The sequence below is a fragment of the Talpa europaea genome (genome assembly GCF_964194135.1).
Source record: "Talpa europaea genome assembly, chromosome: 15".
Lineage (NCBI taxonomy): Eukaryota > Metazoa > Chordata > Mammalia > Eulipotyphla > Talpidae > Talpa > Talpa europaea.
Window position 1 is genome coordinate 40,026,546 of NC_140083.1, and position 15,205 is coordinate 40,041,750.

Below are 15,205 nucleotides of genomic sequence, written 5' to 3' on the forward strand. Positions count from 1 at the left end.
TTCAGGGTCCTACTAGGTGAAATGTATGAGACTCTGAGGTGACAAGCCTGGTGCTATCACTCATGAGCGCTCACATTCCCTCAGGAAGCCCAGGGCCCAGGAGCCTCCAGCAATCAGAATGTGCCTTTGACAAGCCTTTGTGTCTCCCCATGTCTAGGCTACTGCTCCTCCAGTTACTGGTAACTCACATGCTTTCTTGGTCACCACCCATCAGGCTTCTTCAGGATCTGAAACAGTGTTTCCGACCACAGATGCTCCTGAGGTAATCAGAGACCAGGCGTCTCCATTTCTCTTGTGTATTAACAGCAGAGCAGCTTCCTGATGAGTGACTGGCAGGAGAAGTGAGTGATGCATGGAGTCCTTAACTGATGCATGGCATCCTTAACTGTTATGATCCTGGAAACCTGTACACTAGCTTTATTGGGACTTTGCTATCTAAGTAGACTTAAGAAAGTATTGCTGTGTCAGATACAATCAGTATATCCCAGCTGCTAATGTCAAGAGAGATGAAGTGCTCTAGGCAGGATTACATCAAGTTTCTCACTGGGTAGGTACTGAGGGAATCCACAGGAGAAAATTCCATATAACTGGAGACTTGGTAACCTTAATGTGTTAATAGCCACACTGTCTCAGTTGGAGTGTTACAGTCCCTTTTGACTAAACTCTTAAAAGCATTTGACAGTATTATGTCTGTCCTTTCAATTCTAAGAGAGTTTCTGCCAAATTTGCTAAGTTTCCTTGAGGTAGAAATTGATAGAATGATTAATTTAGTAACATTTAGGTTTTTTTATTTTTAACTTTTTGGTCACTGCTGTACAGAATATATATTCATTATAGAATATAAGAAAATATAGATTATGGATTAGTTTTTATGGTGCTGACTTGTTCTAAATTGAGATTCCTCATTTTAAGAAAAGGAAACATTTGTTAGCAAGCAAGTCACATAACCTGATTCAACTGCATAATCTCACTGGGACTGATATTAGGTATCTTTTCAAGTCTTTGCATTTAGAATCTTTTATATCAAGAACCTTGCTGCTTCCTGTAGGTAAGAATTACTTAAATTAGATCAGGTTTGGTTTGAACAGACTTAGAAATTCACTAGTAAGACTTTAGAGAAAAATTGACATTGACTAAGCAACTAACCCATGGGTTTTCTTAAGCCTGATTCTGCTGTATAATTTAAAATAATACAGGCTCTTAACTGGAAAATTCTTTGCAGGATTTGAAAAGGACTGGGTTCTCCAAAATTCAGCCCCTCATCTGCTGGCCCTGGCCTGATGATGTAAGACTCACTCAGCAAGCTGTGCAGAGCAGGGACTGGGGCACCCTCCCAGCTGAGATCTGAAACTAAGCAGAAGTGATTCTTCTGCATCCCTGTGTCCAGATGTCGCCCTGGACAACTTGCTGACTCTGCCGGTTGGGTCAGTGTGTGTTGACTGCTGGTTACGGGGCAGCTGATGGGCTGATGCTGCCTCTCTCCTCCCCAGGCAGCAGTCCCCTCCAGCACTCAGCCGTCTCCACTGGCTTCCCTAAACCCTCCTGTGACAGAGGGCTGTGAACGGGACTTCCAGTCACCTGCAGCAAGTGGTAGTTCAGTGGCCACTGACACAGTGCCCTTCCAAGCCATGCAGACAGTAAGTATGAGATGGGGGTGGTGACAAGTCTCGTTCTGGTAAAGAACTCTCCTTGTGTTCACATCTGTGCCTGGGCACTGTGAAAGTCTCGACCTTTTGTCATGTTTTTTTTTTGCACTGGTTAATTTTATACTTGTCTAATGGAAATAGTGTTGATAGTGGAAAAGTGTTAAATCCACAGCCTTGAGATTTTGGTGGGTGTTTTATCAGCATATTCCCCTGTCTGAAAATTAGTAGCAGGCAAAACTGAGGGCCACTGTAAGCACATGAGAAATATGTGGGTGAGAAACAGTTTTCTGGTAACAACTTAATAACACTAATCAACACTTAAACCACACTAGTGATTTCCTTAGCACTAGTGACCTGAAATCCAGACATATCCTTTGGGTGTTCTGTCATTGCTCAAATTCACATTTGATTTCCATGATCTTTGCCTATTTTCAGAGAATTGTTCAGATTTGTGTGGTTATTTTGAATTACATATCCTTTTATGACTTGACAACTAGGATTGTATGTATATTGTCTAAGCACAGACTCCTATGAAGCAGTTACTTAGGGAAAAAAACCCAAAAATCCTTAGCCCATAGGCCCTTACAGGATGGTATGTAATGCTCCGTTGCTTTGGCGTGGAGGTGGTGGTGGTGGTTGTAGTGTTCATAGCAACCCCGATATAAAATGGGTTGCCTAACTGTGGGTCCTCACCTGCGCGCTTAAAGGGGACTTATTAATGCTAAACTGCAGACACACACAAAAGGTTGCTAAAAGGTTTATTTACAAGGGAAGGGGAAATGGGAAATGAATTACTCAGGGAGAAAAAGAGGGAGATAAGTTTGTAAATGTGTCCTACTTGTTCTGCTGACCTGGAATCCCAGTGACCCTCCGAGCTGGTAAAAAACCGAGCATGCCGCGTGGCCAAGAGAGTGACCCCTGTCCACATGGCCGGTTAAATACTCAAACAGAAAACATAGTTGCTTAATGCCACCCTCAGGTCCTCGCAACCTTCCCTTTGGTAATCATGAGATTTGTAGTTCTCAGTGTGTTGATGGAGTGGGGGTGGCATCTACAAAGCCTGTATGGAGTTTGCTCAGGACATCCTTTCCCCCAACAGTGGTGGTGGTAGAGGTGGTAGAGGTAGTGGCAGTGGCGGCAGAAGAGTGCAGCCTGACAGGGCAGCCTGGAAAATGGGCTGTGAACTCAAGACACTGGATTCACCAATGTTATATCACTCCTGCTTGGCCACTTAGAACACTTAATTTTTTGGCTTTTTCTCTTCCTGTCTGTGCGTCCATCCTACATAGTTATTTTCACATCATGTACTAACTTTTTTTAATACTAGTTAAAAGCAAGCATTGATTGCTTATGGAATGAATTTGAGAGTCCCTTGCCTGACACACAATGTGACGTATGAAGTCAGGTGTGATCTGCTAGCTCTGCCTGTGCTTGCCTGCCATTCTTGTCCCCATACCTCTTCTGCTGTTGGCAGTCTGTCTTTTCTACCTTTCTAGTTGAAATTGGATCTTATGTGTTCATTCATTTAGTCATTCAACAGGCAGGTAGTTAGGAATTAGCCACTGGGGTTTAGTCACTGGGGTTGTCCTGGGGAAGAAAAGACAAGTCTGAGTGCTCAGAAGCTGACATTTCTATCTTGGCAGTGGCCCGACTAGAGAGAAAGGTCCTCGTGTGTTGTGTCAGGTCCTCTGTGATGTAGGAACAGTGGGCAGGCTCGGGGGTCTAGAGAGCAGGGAGTGCTGTTTATACACTCTGGCCAGGCCGCAGGTCAGTGTCTCCATGAGGTAGAGATTCTGCAAGCCAGCAGACTCTTCATTTGTCTTTTGTTTTTGAAAAGAATCCTCTTCCCTGACACAGATACCATCTTCATAAGCATCATTTTGATACACAATAGCAGGAAGATTAATTTTCTGCAATTTTATTGAATATGTTTTATTGTTATGGTAAAATATGCACAACATAAAATTTACTGTTTCAACCCTTTTTAAGTGTATAATGATTGGCATTGAGTACATCTACAATATTATACTCTACTACCACTCTTTCCAAAACTTTTTCATCATCATAAACAGAAACTCTACCGTTAACTCCTTATTCCTCCCTCTCCCCGGCCCCTGGTAAACTTCTGTTCTACTTTCTGTCTCTTATGAATTTACTGAGTCTAGGCCCTTTATTCAAGTGGAATCACAACATTTGTCCTTTTGTATCTGGCTCATTCATTTAGCCTAATGTTTTCAAGTTTCAGCTCTATTGTAGCTGGACCAGAATTTTATCCTTCTTAATGAATCAGTAGTACTCCATTGTATGCAATTGCCACATTTTCTTTATCCTTTCACATGTTGATGTTTACTTGGGTTGTAAGTACCACAGCCTTTACTATTGGCTGTTATGAGTATCCAGCTATGAACAGTAGTGTACAAATAACTATCCGAGTCTGCTTTCAGCTCTTTGGGGTATATACTGGAAGTGGGATTGGTAGATCCTGTGGTAATGGTATGTTTACTTTTTTGAGAAACCCACAATACTATTCCCACAGGGGCTGTACAATTTTACATTTCCACCAGCAGCGCATGAGGGCTTCTAGTTTTCTCCATCCTCACCAACACTTAAATTCTTTTTTTAAGTAATAGTCATCATAGTGGATGTGAAGTGGTATCTCATTGTGGTTTTGACTTACACTTCCTCATTGACTAGTTATGTTGAGCATCTCTTATGTGCTTAGTGGCCATTTGTCTTCATAGGAGAAATGTCTATTGAGGTCCTCTACCCATCAAATAGTTTTTGAGTGTTGGCGTTTTGCTGGATGTCACCCTTCGTCATTTTCTATGAAACTTCATAAACAGTTTAGTATACTCTTGTCTTCTCAGGTATTTAATGTTAATGCACCTCTGCCGCCTTTACGAAAAGAACAGGAGATGAAAGCATCCCCATATCCTGCGGACTGCAGTCAGAGTTATACCACAGCGAGTACACAGACGCTACCCCAGGGCCAGCTGCCGGCCATGCACCTGGAGCCGCCTGCCCTTCCTCAGGAGCCAGGTGAGACCTGTGCCCCGCACACGCTGCCAACATGGGTGTGGCTGAATGGGAAGCGAAGTCTTTCCTGACTAATGAGCACTACCCCTCACATGCTCAAGTACTGAGGAACACTCAATATCTTTCCTCTATTTTCTTACATTTATCAGTTAATTTTAACTTTTGCAAGGTAGAACTGAGACAGTTGTATGAACCTTGAATTAAGCCCATAGCTTCAAATCTGATTGCTCTGTTGACCATACACAGTGAGAGGCAGACTGGGCCCTGGCTTGCTGCCTTAGGATGGTGTTGGAGCCATTCTGTGACTCTCACTGTGGACAGGGGGATGTCTTCTCTCTCTCTTCCTTACCGTGAAACATTAAAGTAAAGGTTTAGGGGCCTCCCCGGTGGCACAGTGGGTTGAGCACAGCACTGTGAAGCTGTCCGCATCAGCCTCTCTAGAGCTGGTTCGATTCCTGGCTGGCCAGGGAGATTCCCACATGGCACCACAGACCTCTCCTGTCTAGCCCGCTGCTCCCTTCAGCAGTGTATTTCGGTCCTTCTGCTTGTTCTGCTCCCTGCTCTATCTGGGGTGAATTCTCGCACCCTCCCGCGGCTCTGTCTTGTACCCCAGTGCTTGTATGAATAAATAAATCTTTTTTAAAAAATGAAGGTTTAATTTAGGGACAGGAGTCTATTATGAAAGCAGAGGCATTTTGTGTTCTAAATCGCAAGCCTGAGCAAATGAACTGAGCATTCTGAGCTCTTGGGTGACCAAAGGATGAAAAGATGTAGCTCCCTGGACCTAGTCAGCACTGACCTTGGCCTGTCTTAGCTGTGCTGTGCCAGTACAGGGCAGGTTATTGACATAAAAGCATATTTTTGCCACATGCTTTCCCCTCTGGAATATTAATTAAAATGCATTTTCTTTTACTCCTTGATTGGGAATGTTTAGTCTTTTTTTCTTTAATTGTAGTAAAATATACATAATAAGATTGAGCATTGTCGATATGTGGTTTTGTGGATTAAGTACATGCCTATCTTGTGTGGCCAGCACTGCTGTCATTTCTAGGACTTCATCTTCCCCATCGGGGACTCTGTCTCTGTTTGGCACTGACCCCCTCAGCCCCCATCATTCTATTCTCTGTGAATCTGACAGCTGCACACTTAGTGCACATGAGTAGGACTGCACAGTGTCTGCCTCCTATGACTACCTGTGTCAGTGCACATGACCTGCAGTAGGTGTCTGAGTGGTAACATGGAAGGCTGAGTGATCTCTTACAATGTTATGCAGAGAGAGCCTACATATACATTCATATATGTGTATATACACATACATATATAGGTCCTATATATACATTCATACACACATATTTTCATAATATACATATATAAATACACACACATACACACGGCCCTGGTATTTTATTTTTTTTTTTATTAAAGGTTTTTTTAAAGGTTTTTTTAAAGGTTTTAAAGGCTTTTTATTAAAGGTTTTTTTTATTAAAGGTTTTTTTTATTAAAGGTTTTGATACAGTGACTTATAAGAATAAAGACATTGAAATCTTTATGACTACTTGACTCTTGGACTCAAATTGTTTCCCTAAGCAGCAGGTTACCCTGAAGGAGCTGTTCAAGTAAGTGGTGGCCTCGCCTTCTACCCCACACAGCAGACTGTGTTTCCCAGGCCCTCGCAGCCATTTGTCAGCAGCCGGGGGTCTGCTAGAGGTTGTCCTCGTGGAGGCCGGCTGCTGTTAACCAACTCCTACCGGTCCCCTGGCGGTTATAAAGGTAGGCTCTGAGTACAGTTTAACTGCACTGAATTACTTGTTCTCTATATTTACTTGACTCAAACTTTGTTTTTATCTTATTCTTTTTTTTGTGGGTTCCAATTATAACACAGTAGAGAATTCCCTATTTCTGTAAAATACAGCATTTTTCACATACTTATTCTCCATAACAGTGAACTTTTTGTATGAAAAGCAGATGACCCTATGACTTACTGAAGTAGAATGGTTGAAAATTTTGTTTTTCTAGGGATGAGTTTTGGTTTTCATATTTGAATAATTTCTCTCATTGACTTCTCAAAATATGTCACAGTAGTGCCCCATTTCCAGTTATTTGCCTATCAGAGTGTCTTCCACAGATAAAAACATAAACTTTGATGTGATGTTATCTTAAGTCTTCGATGTGGTTTCTGGTATTCCAGTTGCTGCTTGTTACTGGCAAGTACTCTCTTGACAGAGGCCTAATTGCCCTTGCGCCTGCATTCCAACAGTGGAGCATTTCTGCGCTTTGCTGACTTAAAGCTAGCAACATTTTATGAATGTGTGTTTTACTGTGGAAGCAATATTAGTAGCACTCACTTAAAGAAGCATAAATCAAATGATGGCATCATAGGATCTGTGTAACTTTTGATGTGGCATAGACCTAGACCAGACATTTGCTATAATTTTGCCTGTAATTTCATGTGAGTTGTTTATTTGTTAGGTTTCGATACTTACCGAGGACCTCCTTCAGTTTCCAATGGAAATTACAGCCAGCTACAGTCCCAAGCTAGAGAGTACCCTGGAACTCCTTACTCCCAAAGGGTAAGAAGAGCTGTGTAGTCAAGCGGTCATGCAGTAGCTGATGTTAAGCTTGTGACTGAATTGCACTAGTCCTGGTTTATCTTGTAGAAGGCACTCTTCCTTTTAGAACTGCTTGTAAGTGCTATGGAGAGTTGAGGTGGGAGGATGTACACTAACCCTAGATGACAGTCATCTATTACCCAGAACTCAGCGGGCCTGAAGGACTTGCAGCCAGCTGTTTGCATGAGCTCACTTAACTTTTGCAAGAGAAACCAGGGCTAAGGAGCAAGTTAAATCACTGGTCATAGGTTCATCTACAAGGAAATGGTCGAGCAAAGGCCAGAGGTAGTTCTTAACCTCCAGGGTCTGCTGGTCTTCATTCCGCCATATGGCATTCACTTGACTTTCCTAGGCACAAGTATAGTAGATACCTTTTTTTTAATAGTGTCATTTTTTGTTCTGGTTTGAAGAGCTCTGTAGATTGTGGGTTTTTTTTGCTATATATAATAAGCGGCTGATAGGATGTAAGATGTTCCATTTGACTAAACCTCGGCACTCCTGTCAGAGACCATGTGTGACTCTGCACTGACCTTGCCAGCACCTTCAGCGTGGAAGGCTGGTGGGCCTGTGCATGCATGTAGGCCTGTGTGCACATGTGTGTGGGAATGTGTGTGGCATCATGGTGAACTGTGCTGTGCTATAGGAAGTACCTGCACTTGAGAACTTACAGGTCTGGGAGGTGACACATGTCTGTAGAGGTGTTGCTGGAAAGGGGTAAAGAATAGATCCCTTGTCTAAGTGACATGGCTTCATCCCTGATTTCACCCTTCTCATTGTATGACCTTGGGCATGTCACTTAGAATTGTGAGCTCCATCCAGCTCCTCATGTGAGAGAGGAGGACTCATTTGTTAGTCACTTGTCCTACTCTGAGGTCTTGTGAGGATGCCCGAGATACTCTGAAGATCAAATGAGACACACACAGGTGCTCATCCCCGCAGTAGCAGTACATATCAAGTACGCAAACATTGGCTGTTACCACGCAATCCTCAGCTTCAGAGTACTCACACAGACGTCAGTGATGGAAGAATCTGTCACAGCAGTCTTGTAGTGTTCTTCTTTGCCTCTTTAAAGTTTTCCCAAGGAGACATAAGGCAGTATTAGTGGCTGATGTCTGGAAGGGGGCGAGGGGCTGGCGTGGAGATTTAACTATTGTTCTTGTCGTGTACTTTCTTGTCCTGTTTAAATTTCCTAATACACTTTTGTCTTTTACCGTTAGTTCTTCTTGTCATGGGCACAGTGCAGGCTGACTTTTACCATACTTGGGAATCAGCTTGAAATGTTGCCTTCTAAACACTTTTTCTTAAAGAAATGGATTACATTTCAGGCAGTATTGCATTGATGTGGTATAATTCTTACCAATTCCCCTGTCAAAGCATAAAAAAACTGTAAAATGTTTTCTAATCATTTTTACAATTTGGCTTATAAATAGAGCAAGACTGAAATAATCTGTTTCCTTGCTTGACTCTTGAGAGCTTAGTGAGATGAGGAGCAGAGGACCATGCCTGTGTTTCTGATTTTCTTCATTACTTAGCCTGGTATCTTGTACACAACATGCTCTGAACACGGTATTGTTTTTGCAAGTATTTACAATTGGTCATTATAAATCATTGCTCTTGCTTCTCTGCTTTTTCTTGGTATTTGGAAACTTTTGATACTTTGGGCACTAGAGAAGACCAGATACCAAGTGAAGAGGACTCAGTCTCACAATTTTATCAGCTAGCAATCCTGAGTAATAAATAATTACCATCTTATATTTTTGGTGCCATGGTAAATATTGTGTGTCCATTTTAGGATCATTTCCAGCAGTGCTACAAGCGAGGAGGAACATCTGGTGGTCCTCGGGCGAATTCAAGAGGTAAGGACAGTTATCTGAGTAGTTCACCCAGAACATCCGTCTAGATACTGCGCATCCTGTCATGCCCAGAGCACATTGTTTTCCCATTTACCTGGGTGAGGCTTTTAGTCTGCAGTGCTGAAGGACAGAGGGACATGGTCGACCACCAGGAGGTGGGGATGTCTGATGTTGATGTAATTGAAAGTGTGTGTGTGTGTGTGTGTGTGTGTGTGTGTGTGAGAGAGAGAGAGAGAGAGAGAGCATGTGTGCATGTGAGCCTGCTTGCCAGCAGAGTGTGATGAGACCATAGATCATACTCACTGCTGATTTCAGGGAGTTTGATGTGCTGTGTCAGGATGACGGTTCGGTGATGATGGGACACACTAGTTCAATGCATTGCTAAATAGGAATAAGCAGTAATTAAGACAAGTGGAAACAAAAGCAGGAAGCTTACAGTACTTGTTAAAATGTAAAGGACTATTAACGGATTTAGTGTAACTGAGAAAACCAAGCTTTCTGGGGACTAACTTGGTCACAGGAAAACAGGGTCCTTTCCTGGTGTGAACATGGCTACTGTGGCGGTGCCTTTGCCTCATGTGCATGAGTTTCTGTGGGGTTTCATGCTCCCCGTTAACATGGAGATAAAGAACAAGCCTTCACTGAGGATCTTGGGACCCAGTAGAACCCCCTGAGCGGCTGGTGGCTAGCAGCTCAAAAAGTTGGTTCTTTCGTGTGATCTGTTTCCTTCAGTACTTCCATGCTCATTACTCTATTCACATGAGTGAGGGAAATGGATGAAAGATTAAGAGGTAAAAATCGCTCAAACCTGGATTGGTGCTTTGCTGCTTAGTATTTAGTTATCCAACCCTCTAAAAAAAAAAAGTGAGGCTGCCAGGCAAGATCATTGAGGTCCTTCCAGCTTTAGCCTGAGGGTATTAAAGCATGTTGCCAGAAAACTCTAGAAATTTATACTTAGCACTATTTAACCCTGCTTGTTTTGAAATTTACTATAAAATGTGTGTTTCTCTGTGTTTTAGTAGCCGACTAACATTAAGTGTTGTGTTCAAAGCTAACTGCTTCATTATGCAAAATTCACTGTTGCTAATAAAACAGCAGGGTGGAGTGACTCTTCCCAGATGAGCAGCCCTGAACGAGACACCGAAACCTTTAACAGTGGTGACTCTGGACACGGAGACTCCCGCAGCATGACTCCCGTGGATGTGCCGACAACAGGCCCTGCAGCAGTCCTGCCCGTGCATGTGTACCCCCTGCCACAGCAGATGCGTGTGGCCTTCTCTGCAGCCAGGACCTCTAACCTGGCCCCGGGAACACTGGACCAGCCCATCGTGTTTGACCTGCTCCTGAACAACTTGGGAGAGACCTTTGACCTGCAGCTTGGCAGGTTTCATTGCCCAGTGAACGGCACATATGTTTTCATTTTTCACATGCTGAAGCTGGCCGTGAACGTGCCACTATACGTCAACCTCATGAAGAACGAAGAGGTCCTGGTGTCTGCCTATGCCAATGACGGTGCCCCGGACCACGAGACAGCCAGCAACCACGCAGTCCTTCAGCTCTTCCAGGGAGACCAGATTTGGCTGCGCCTACACAGGGGGGCAATCTATGGAAGTAGCTGGAAGTATTCCACCTTTTCAGGCTACCTCCTTTATCAAGATTGAGAGCCAGAACAGTGTCGACAGTAAAGGGGCGGTGTTCTCGTTAGTGGGATTAAAGGAAATGTAGGCTTTACCCTAGGCTGGTCGGTTGAAGAAAATGTTTTCATTTGTAGAGGAATGAGGAGGTCCTTATTTTTTTTTTTTTTTTTTTTGTTGCCTCTCCAAGGTGAAAAATTGCAGGTTGAATGAAAATGAGCACTAATCTGGCACTTTATTAATTGTGACGTAGCCTCGCTAGTCAAGTTGTGAATGTACCTTGTTTGCACTTAGCCCTTAACTGTATCAGCTTACTAAACTGACTGCCTCAAGTTCAGGCGAGTTACCACGCCTTGTTGTGCCTCAATAAAAAGTTTCGTGCAACTCCAGTGTTCTTACTGATTAACCACTTAGTTGGAGGGAAAATACCTAAGTTTTACCCTTCCCCACTGATAACTTTCCAGTGGGAGTGTGTGTGTGGATCCGTGTTATCTAAAATAGGAAGCCTCTTACATGTAAAACTTCCTTTTAGCATCACTTCTCTCTGATGTCCATGTCATCAAACACAAGACCTTACCTGTTTTGTGTTGGCTGATAAAGCCTTGTGAAGCGATTATGTAGCAGAGCGTGTGGGTCTCAGGGCCCACGTGCGGGACCACAGAGGACACAGAAGCGGTGACACTGCAGTGCTACTGCTCCACCACTGAGCCCTACACACGCTCCTGGAGTTTCAACATGATAAGGCAGAATTCAGTCATCAGCAAGTACAGGTCTGCTCAGCCAGGGCTGTGTTCCCAAGTCCTGCTTCTGCAGCTCAGTGAGTGATTCTGAGTGTTACTTTACCACTAAGATCTCTTTTTTCAAAGACCAGTTCCCGAGATACAAAATGGTGATGGTGATTGTCAGCTGGGAAGCTCAACTGAGAATACACCTTGGTTGTGCTGAGCTCCCAGCACATTGTTGTGTGTTAACTGTCTGGGCTGCTTGTCTTTTCCTCCCCCTGAAGCCTCAGGGCTCCACGTATGTCTGTACCAGTGGATTCAGGCTCCCAGGGACTGTCAGGGGTTAATGTTAACTCTAGGCCTGTCATCTCCTTCCCTCACACAGTTGGAGCCTCATTAACCAAGAACTTAATACTCTATTTCTTAATTGCTTTAAAAAATACTTTTTAAAGGAAGCAGTTTGATGGCAGTATTCTGGAATATTTCAAGGGCTGGAGAAGGGCCTCATTGCCCAGCCATTGGGACAAGTCGCTGGCAGAGGCAGATACTTCTTGTTCTGACCCATCTTCCACTCAAGGTACTAAGTAATCTGAGGAAGGTTGTATAAGGCATTAAGCCATTGTTACTGTTACTTTTTTTTTTTAAAGATTTATTTATGCATGCAAGAATTGGGGTACAGGCCAGAGGTGCAGCGGTGGGGGTGGGGGAGATAATTCACCAGAGACAGAGTGGGGAACAGAACAGGCAGATTGACTGAAATACACTGCTGAGGGGAGCAACGGGTGAGTCAGGAGAGGTCTGCTGCACCATGTAGGCAGCTCCCTGGCTGGGGAATGAACTCATGCTGCAGTGGCTGTGGATAGCTTCATAGGTTGAGTCTTAACCCCTTGTGCCACCAGGGAGGCCCTGTTACTATTTTTGAGCTGGGTATGGGTTCAGCAATGAAACCCCAAAACTGAATGAACGAACTCTCTGGTGGTAACTCTTCATGTTGTCAAGAACGTGGGTGCAGTGTGATGGGCTATTTAACATAACACAGCTTTCCAACTTAATGGTAGGTGCTTTGTGGGTTAGGTAAATTAATGTTTCAGTTAAATTAGTTCTTTACTAAGTTCTTGACAAGAAGCATGCAGAAATACGGTTAAATCTTGAAGGGAAAGTTTGCTGTTGTTGACCAAGTTTCATGAGGCCTTTTTCAGCCTGTTGTAGCCATTAGGTTTTCTGCTGTATTACCCTCTTTAGCTTAGTCTCTTCTGCACACAATGTTTACTTAAAATATTGTGACTTTGTTTTGTAGGGTAGCTGTCCAACAAGAAATTCATTACCTAGGGCGCCTCCTGATAATAGTCATGTTTTTGGAGAGTATTTTGAATGAAACACTATTTTCCCAAGTGTGAAGACGGTGAACTAGAAACGAACTATTCTTAACTTAGGGGGATGAGTGCACAAGAGCTTTCATTCTGAAACTATAGCATTTAGAAGACAACAGTTCTTCTTGAAGCTTTTAGTAAAAGTCCAGATATCTGCAGATTTTAGGTTTGCGAGCTATGAGCGGAGATGCATATGAAGACCATTTATGGACCTCCTATAAGGAGCTTATTTTCTACCGGGGAGGCCTTGTAGCTCTGCCTGAAGTAGAAGGACATTCCATATAATGACATGCAGTCTCTGGACACAAATGTATGCCGTGTCTTATGGGAGTGGAGTTGGAGTAGGTAGAGTAAGTTTCCTGTTTCCTGAAGTCTTTGAGTTTCCCCTTCACCTTAAGGGATTTCTCCCCCATGAATTGTGAACCACAGACTCTTACTTCCCCTGAGATGATTTAGCAGAAGGCTGTATCCCTTGCCTCCTGCATCAGCTGTCGGCCATGCCATTTTTTGGTTTGACCTTTCAACTCATCAGCTGTACTTTTACGGTGCTTTAACATCACATACTGTGTTGTCATATTTTAAGCTTTCCTGTGTGCAAAGTTGAACTCATTAGTTTTAATCACTGATGTTCCTCCATAGTAATTATGATAGTTTATGTATTTACAAGGCGAAATAATTGTTGGCATTTAGACATGAGAGTTTTTCCCATATGAGCACCACTCTGCTCACCTGATTAGATTGCCAGTGGCTGGCTGTTGACTGCTGACAGGTTCAGCTCGCGTGTTATCGGTGCATGGTGCTCGATGTCAGGTTACAGAATATTGTTCCCCTTTATCAATGACAAGTGGCCTTAGACTCACTAATTCTGCTTCTCAAACATCATCCTTTTATTTCTAGAACCTTGTTGTACTTGGGGTAAGTTAGATGGTTAATGTAGCATTTGGAGTGCATAGGTTCTGTTATGTGCCCTGTGGGGCTCTGGTGCCCCAGGTGAGGTGGGTTTGGGGATGTCAGCTTCACCCACTGCTCAGTGCAGAGCCAGTCTTGAGTACGTCTTTGATTTCTGTCTCACTGATTTCTGTTCTGTGCTTGGAGTTGTATCAGAAGTCAGACCTTTGGGGAGCAGATTAATTTTCTACTCTTATCTTCAAGTATCATTTTCTGGGAGATGGCCTTGATTTTGTCTTCCTACATTTCTGCAGAATTTAAAATTAAAATTGGCTAGGTTTCAAGTTTTTTTTTTTAAAGATTTATTTATATATGCATACAAGAACTGAGGTATAGGCTAGAGGTGTGGGGAGTGAGAGAATTCACCAGAGACAGAGTGGGGAACCGAACAGGCAGACTGACTGAAATACACTGCTGAGGGGAGCAGTGGGCTAGACAGGAGAGGTCTGCTGCACCATGTGGGTAGTGGGTAGCTCCCTGGCCAGCAGGGGATCAAACTCATGTGCAGAGGTTGCGGATAGCTTCATAGTGCTGTGCTTAACCCCTTGTGCCACCAGGGAGGCCCTTGGTTTCAAGTTTGTAAGGACACTTGTGTCCCTGATCACAGTCTTATGACTCCATCATCATCTTCCCTCTGTAGCCTGTTTCTGACACTGTCCTGGGCTCTTATCTGTATTGTTATATTGGCTCAGACCTTGTGATAATTGGCAGACTGTTCATAAGAATGGGGGAAAGCAGTGGGAGGCTCTGAATGTGAAGGTGACTGGCTGGCTTTGGGCTGGAGGTGGCGTGATTTTGGAAGAACATTCTGAGGGGGACATAGCCCAGAAGCCAGAAGGGATGGCTAAGTTAGAAACATGGGATTCCCCCCTGAAATGAGGGGAGAGACCTGTGTCCAAACATGGACCCATCTGCCATGGGAGGAAATGAGTAAGAAAGGCCAAGACGAGGTAACCTGTTCAGACACTAAAACCCGTCATCACTGGGCAGATATGGAGATTTCAGTACGTGTTTTTTGGCTACAAGCTTGTGGAGGAAGTAGATGTTCTTACTGTGGATGGGAATAAAATTGGTATATTTGGGGGTGGCAAGTTGGTATAACAATTAAGATAAAATGTACATGCTTTCCCACCCCCTTTTTTAAGAACTCCTTGATGATTGCAAGTATTATTTTTTGATGTTCTTTATCTCCCAAACAGAAACTTGTAATCATCCTTCTCTAACAGGAGGGAATCTGTCCTGCAGACCCAGGAAACTAAGCAATGTGTACCCCAATATTTGCTGCTGCTTTTGCTTTTTTAAAAAGATTTATTTATGCATACAAGAACCGGGGTACAGACAGGCCAGAGGTGTGGTGGCGGGGGTGAGAGGATTCACCAGAGACAGA

General features: G+C 43.5%; 1 protein-coding gene across 16 annotated transcripts in view; it reads left to right on the top strand.

Moving 5' to 3' along the window:
- The window catches only part of CAPRIN2 (caprin family member 2), a gene marked incomplete at its 3' end in the record, with an annotated part of 42,784 nt that extends 31,627 nt beyond the window's left edge, over positions 1–11,157 (top strand). The window contains exons 12-18 of one of the 16 annotated variants that reach the window (XM_084255902.1): positions 158–262; positions 1,491–1,637; positions 4,514–4,693; positions 6,335–6,452; positions 7,152–7,252; positions 9,084–9,147; positions 10,196–10,266. In XM_084255902.1, the coding sequence (XP_084112028.1) occupies positions 158–262; positions 1,491–1,637; positions 4,514–4,693; positions 6,335–6,452; positions 7,152–7,252; positions 9,084–9,147; positions 10,196–10,266 (786 nt within the window). Of the gene's footprint in view, positions 1–157; positions 263–1,490; positions 1,638–4,513; positions 4,695–6,269; positions 6,453–7,136; positions 7,253–9,083; positions 9,148–10,195 lie in introns of all 16 variants that reach the window. The other 15 variants (XM_084255901.1, XM_084255907.1, XM_084255910.1 and 12 more) reach the window with 15 other exon arrangements.
- Positions 11,158–15,205: the final 4,048 nt, after the last annotated feature.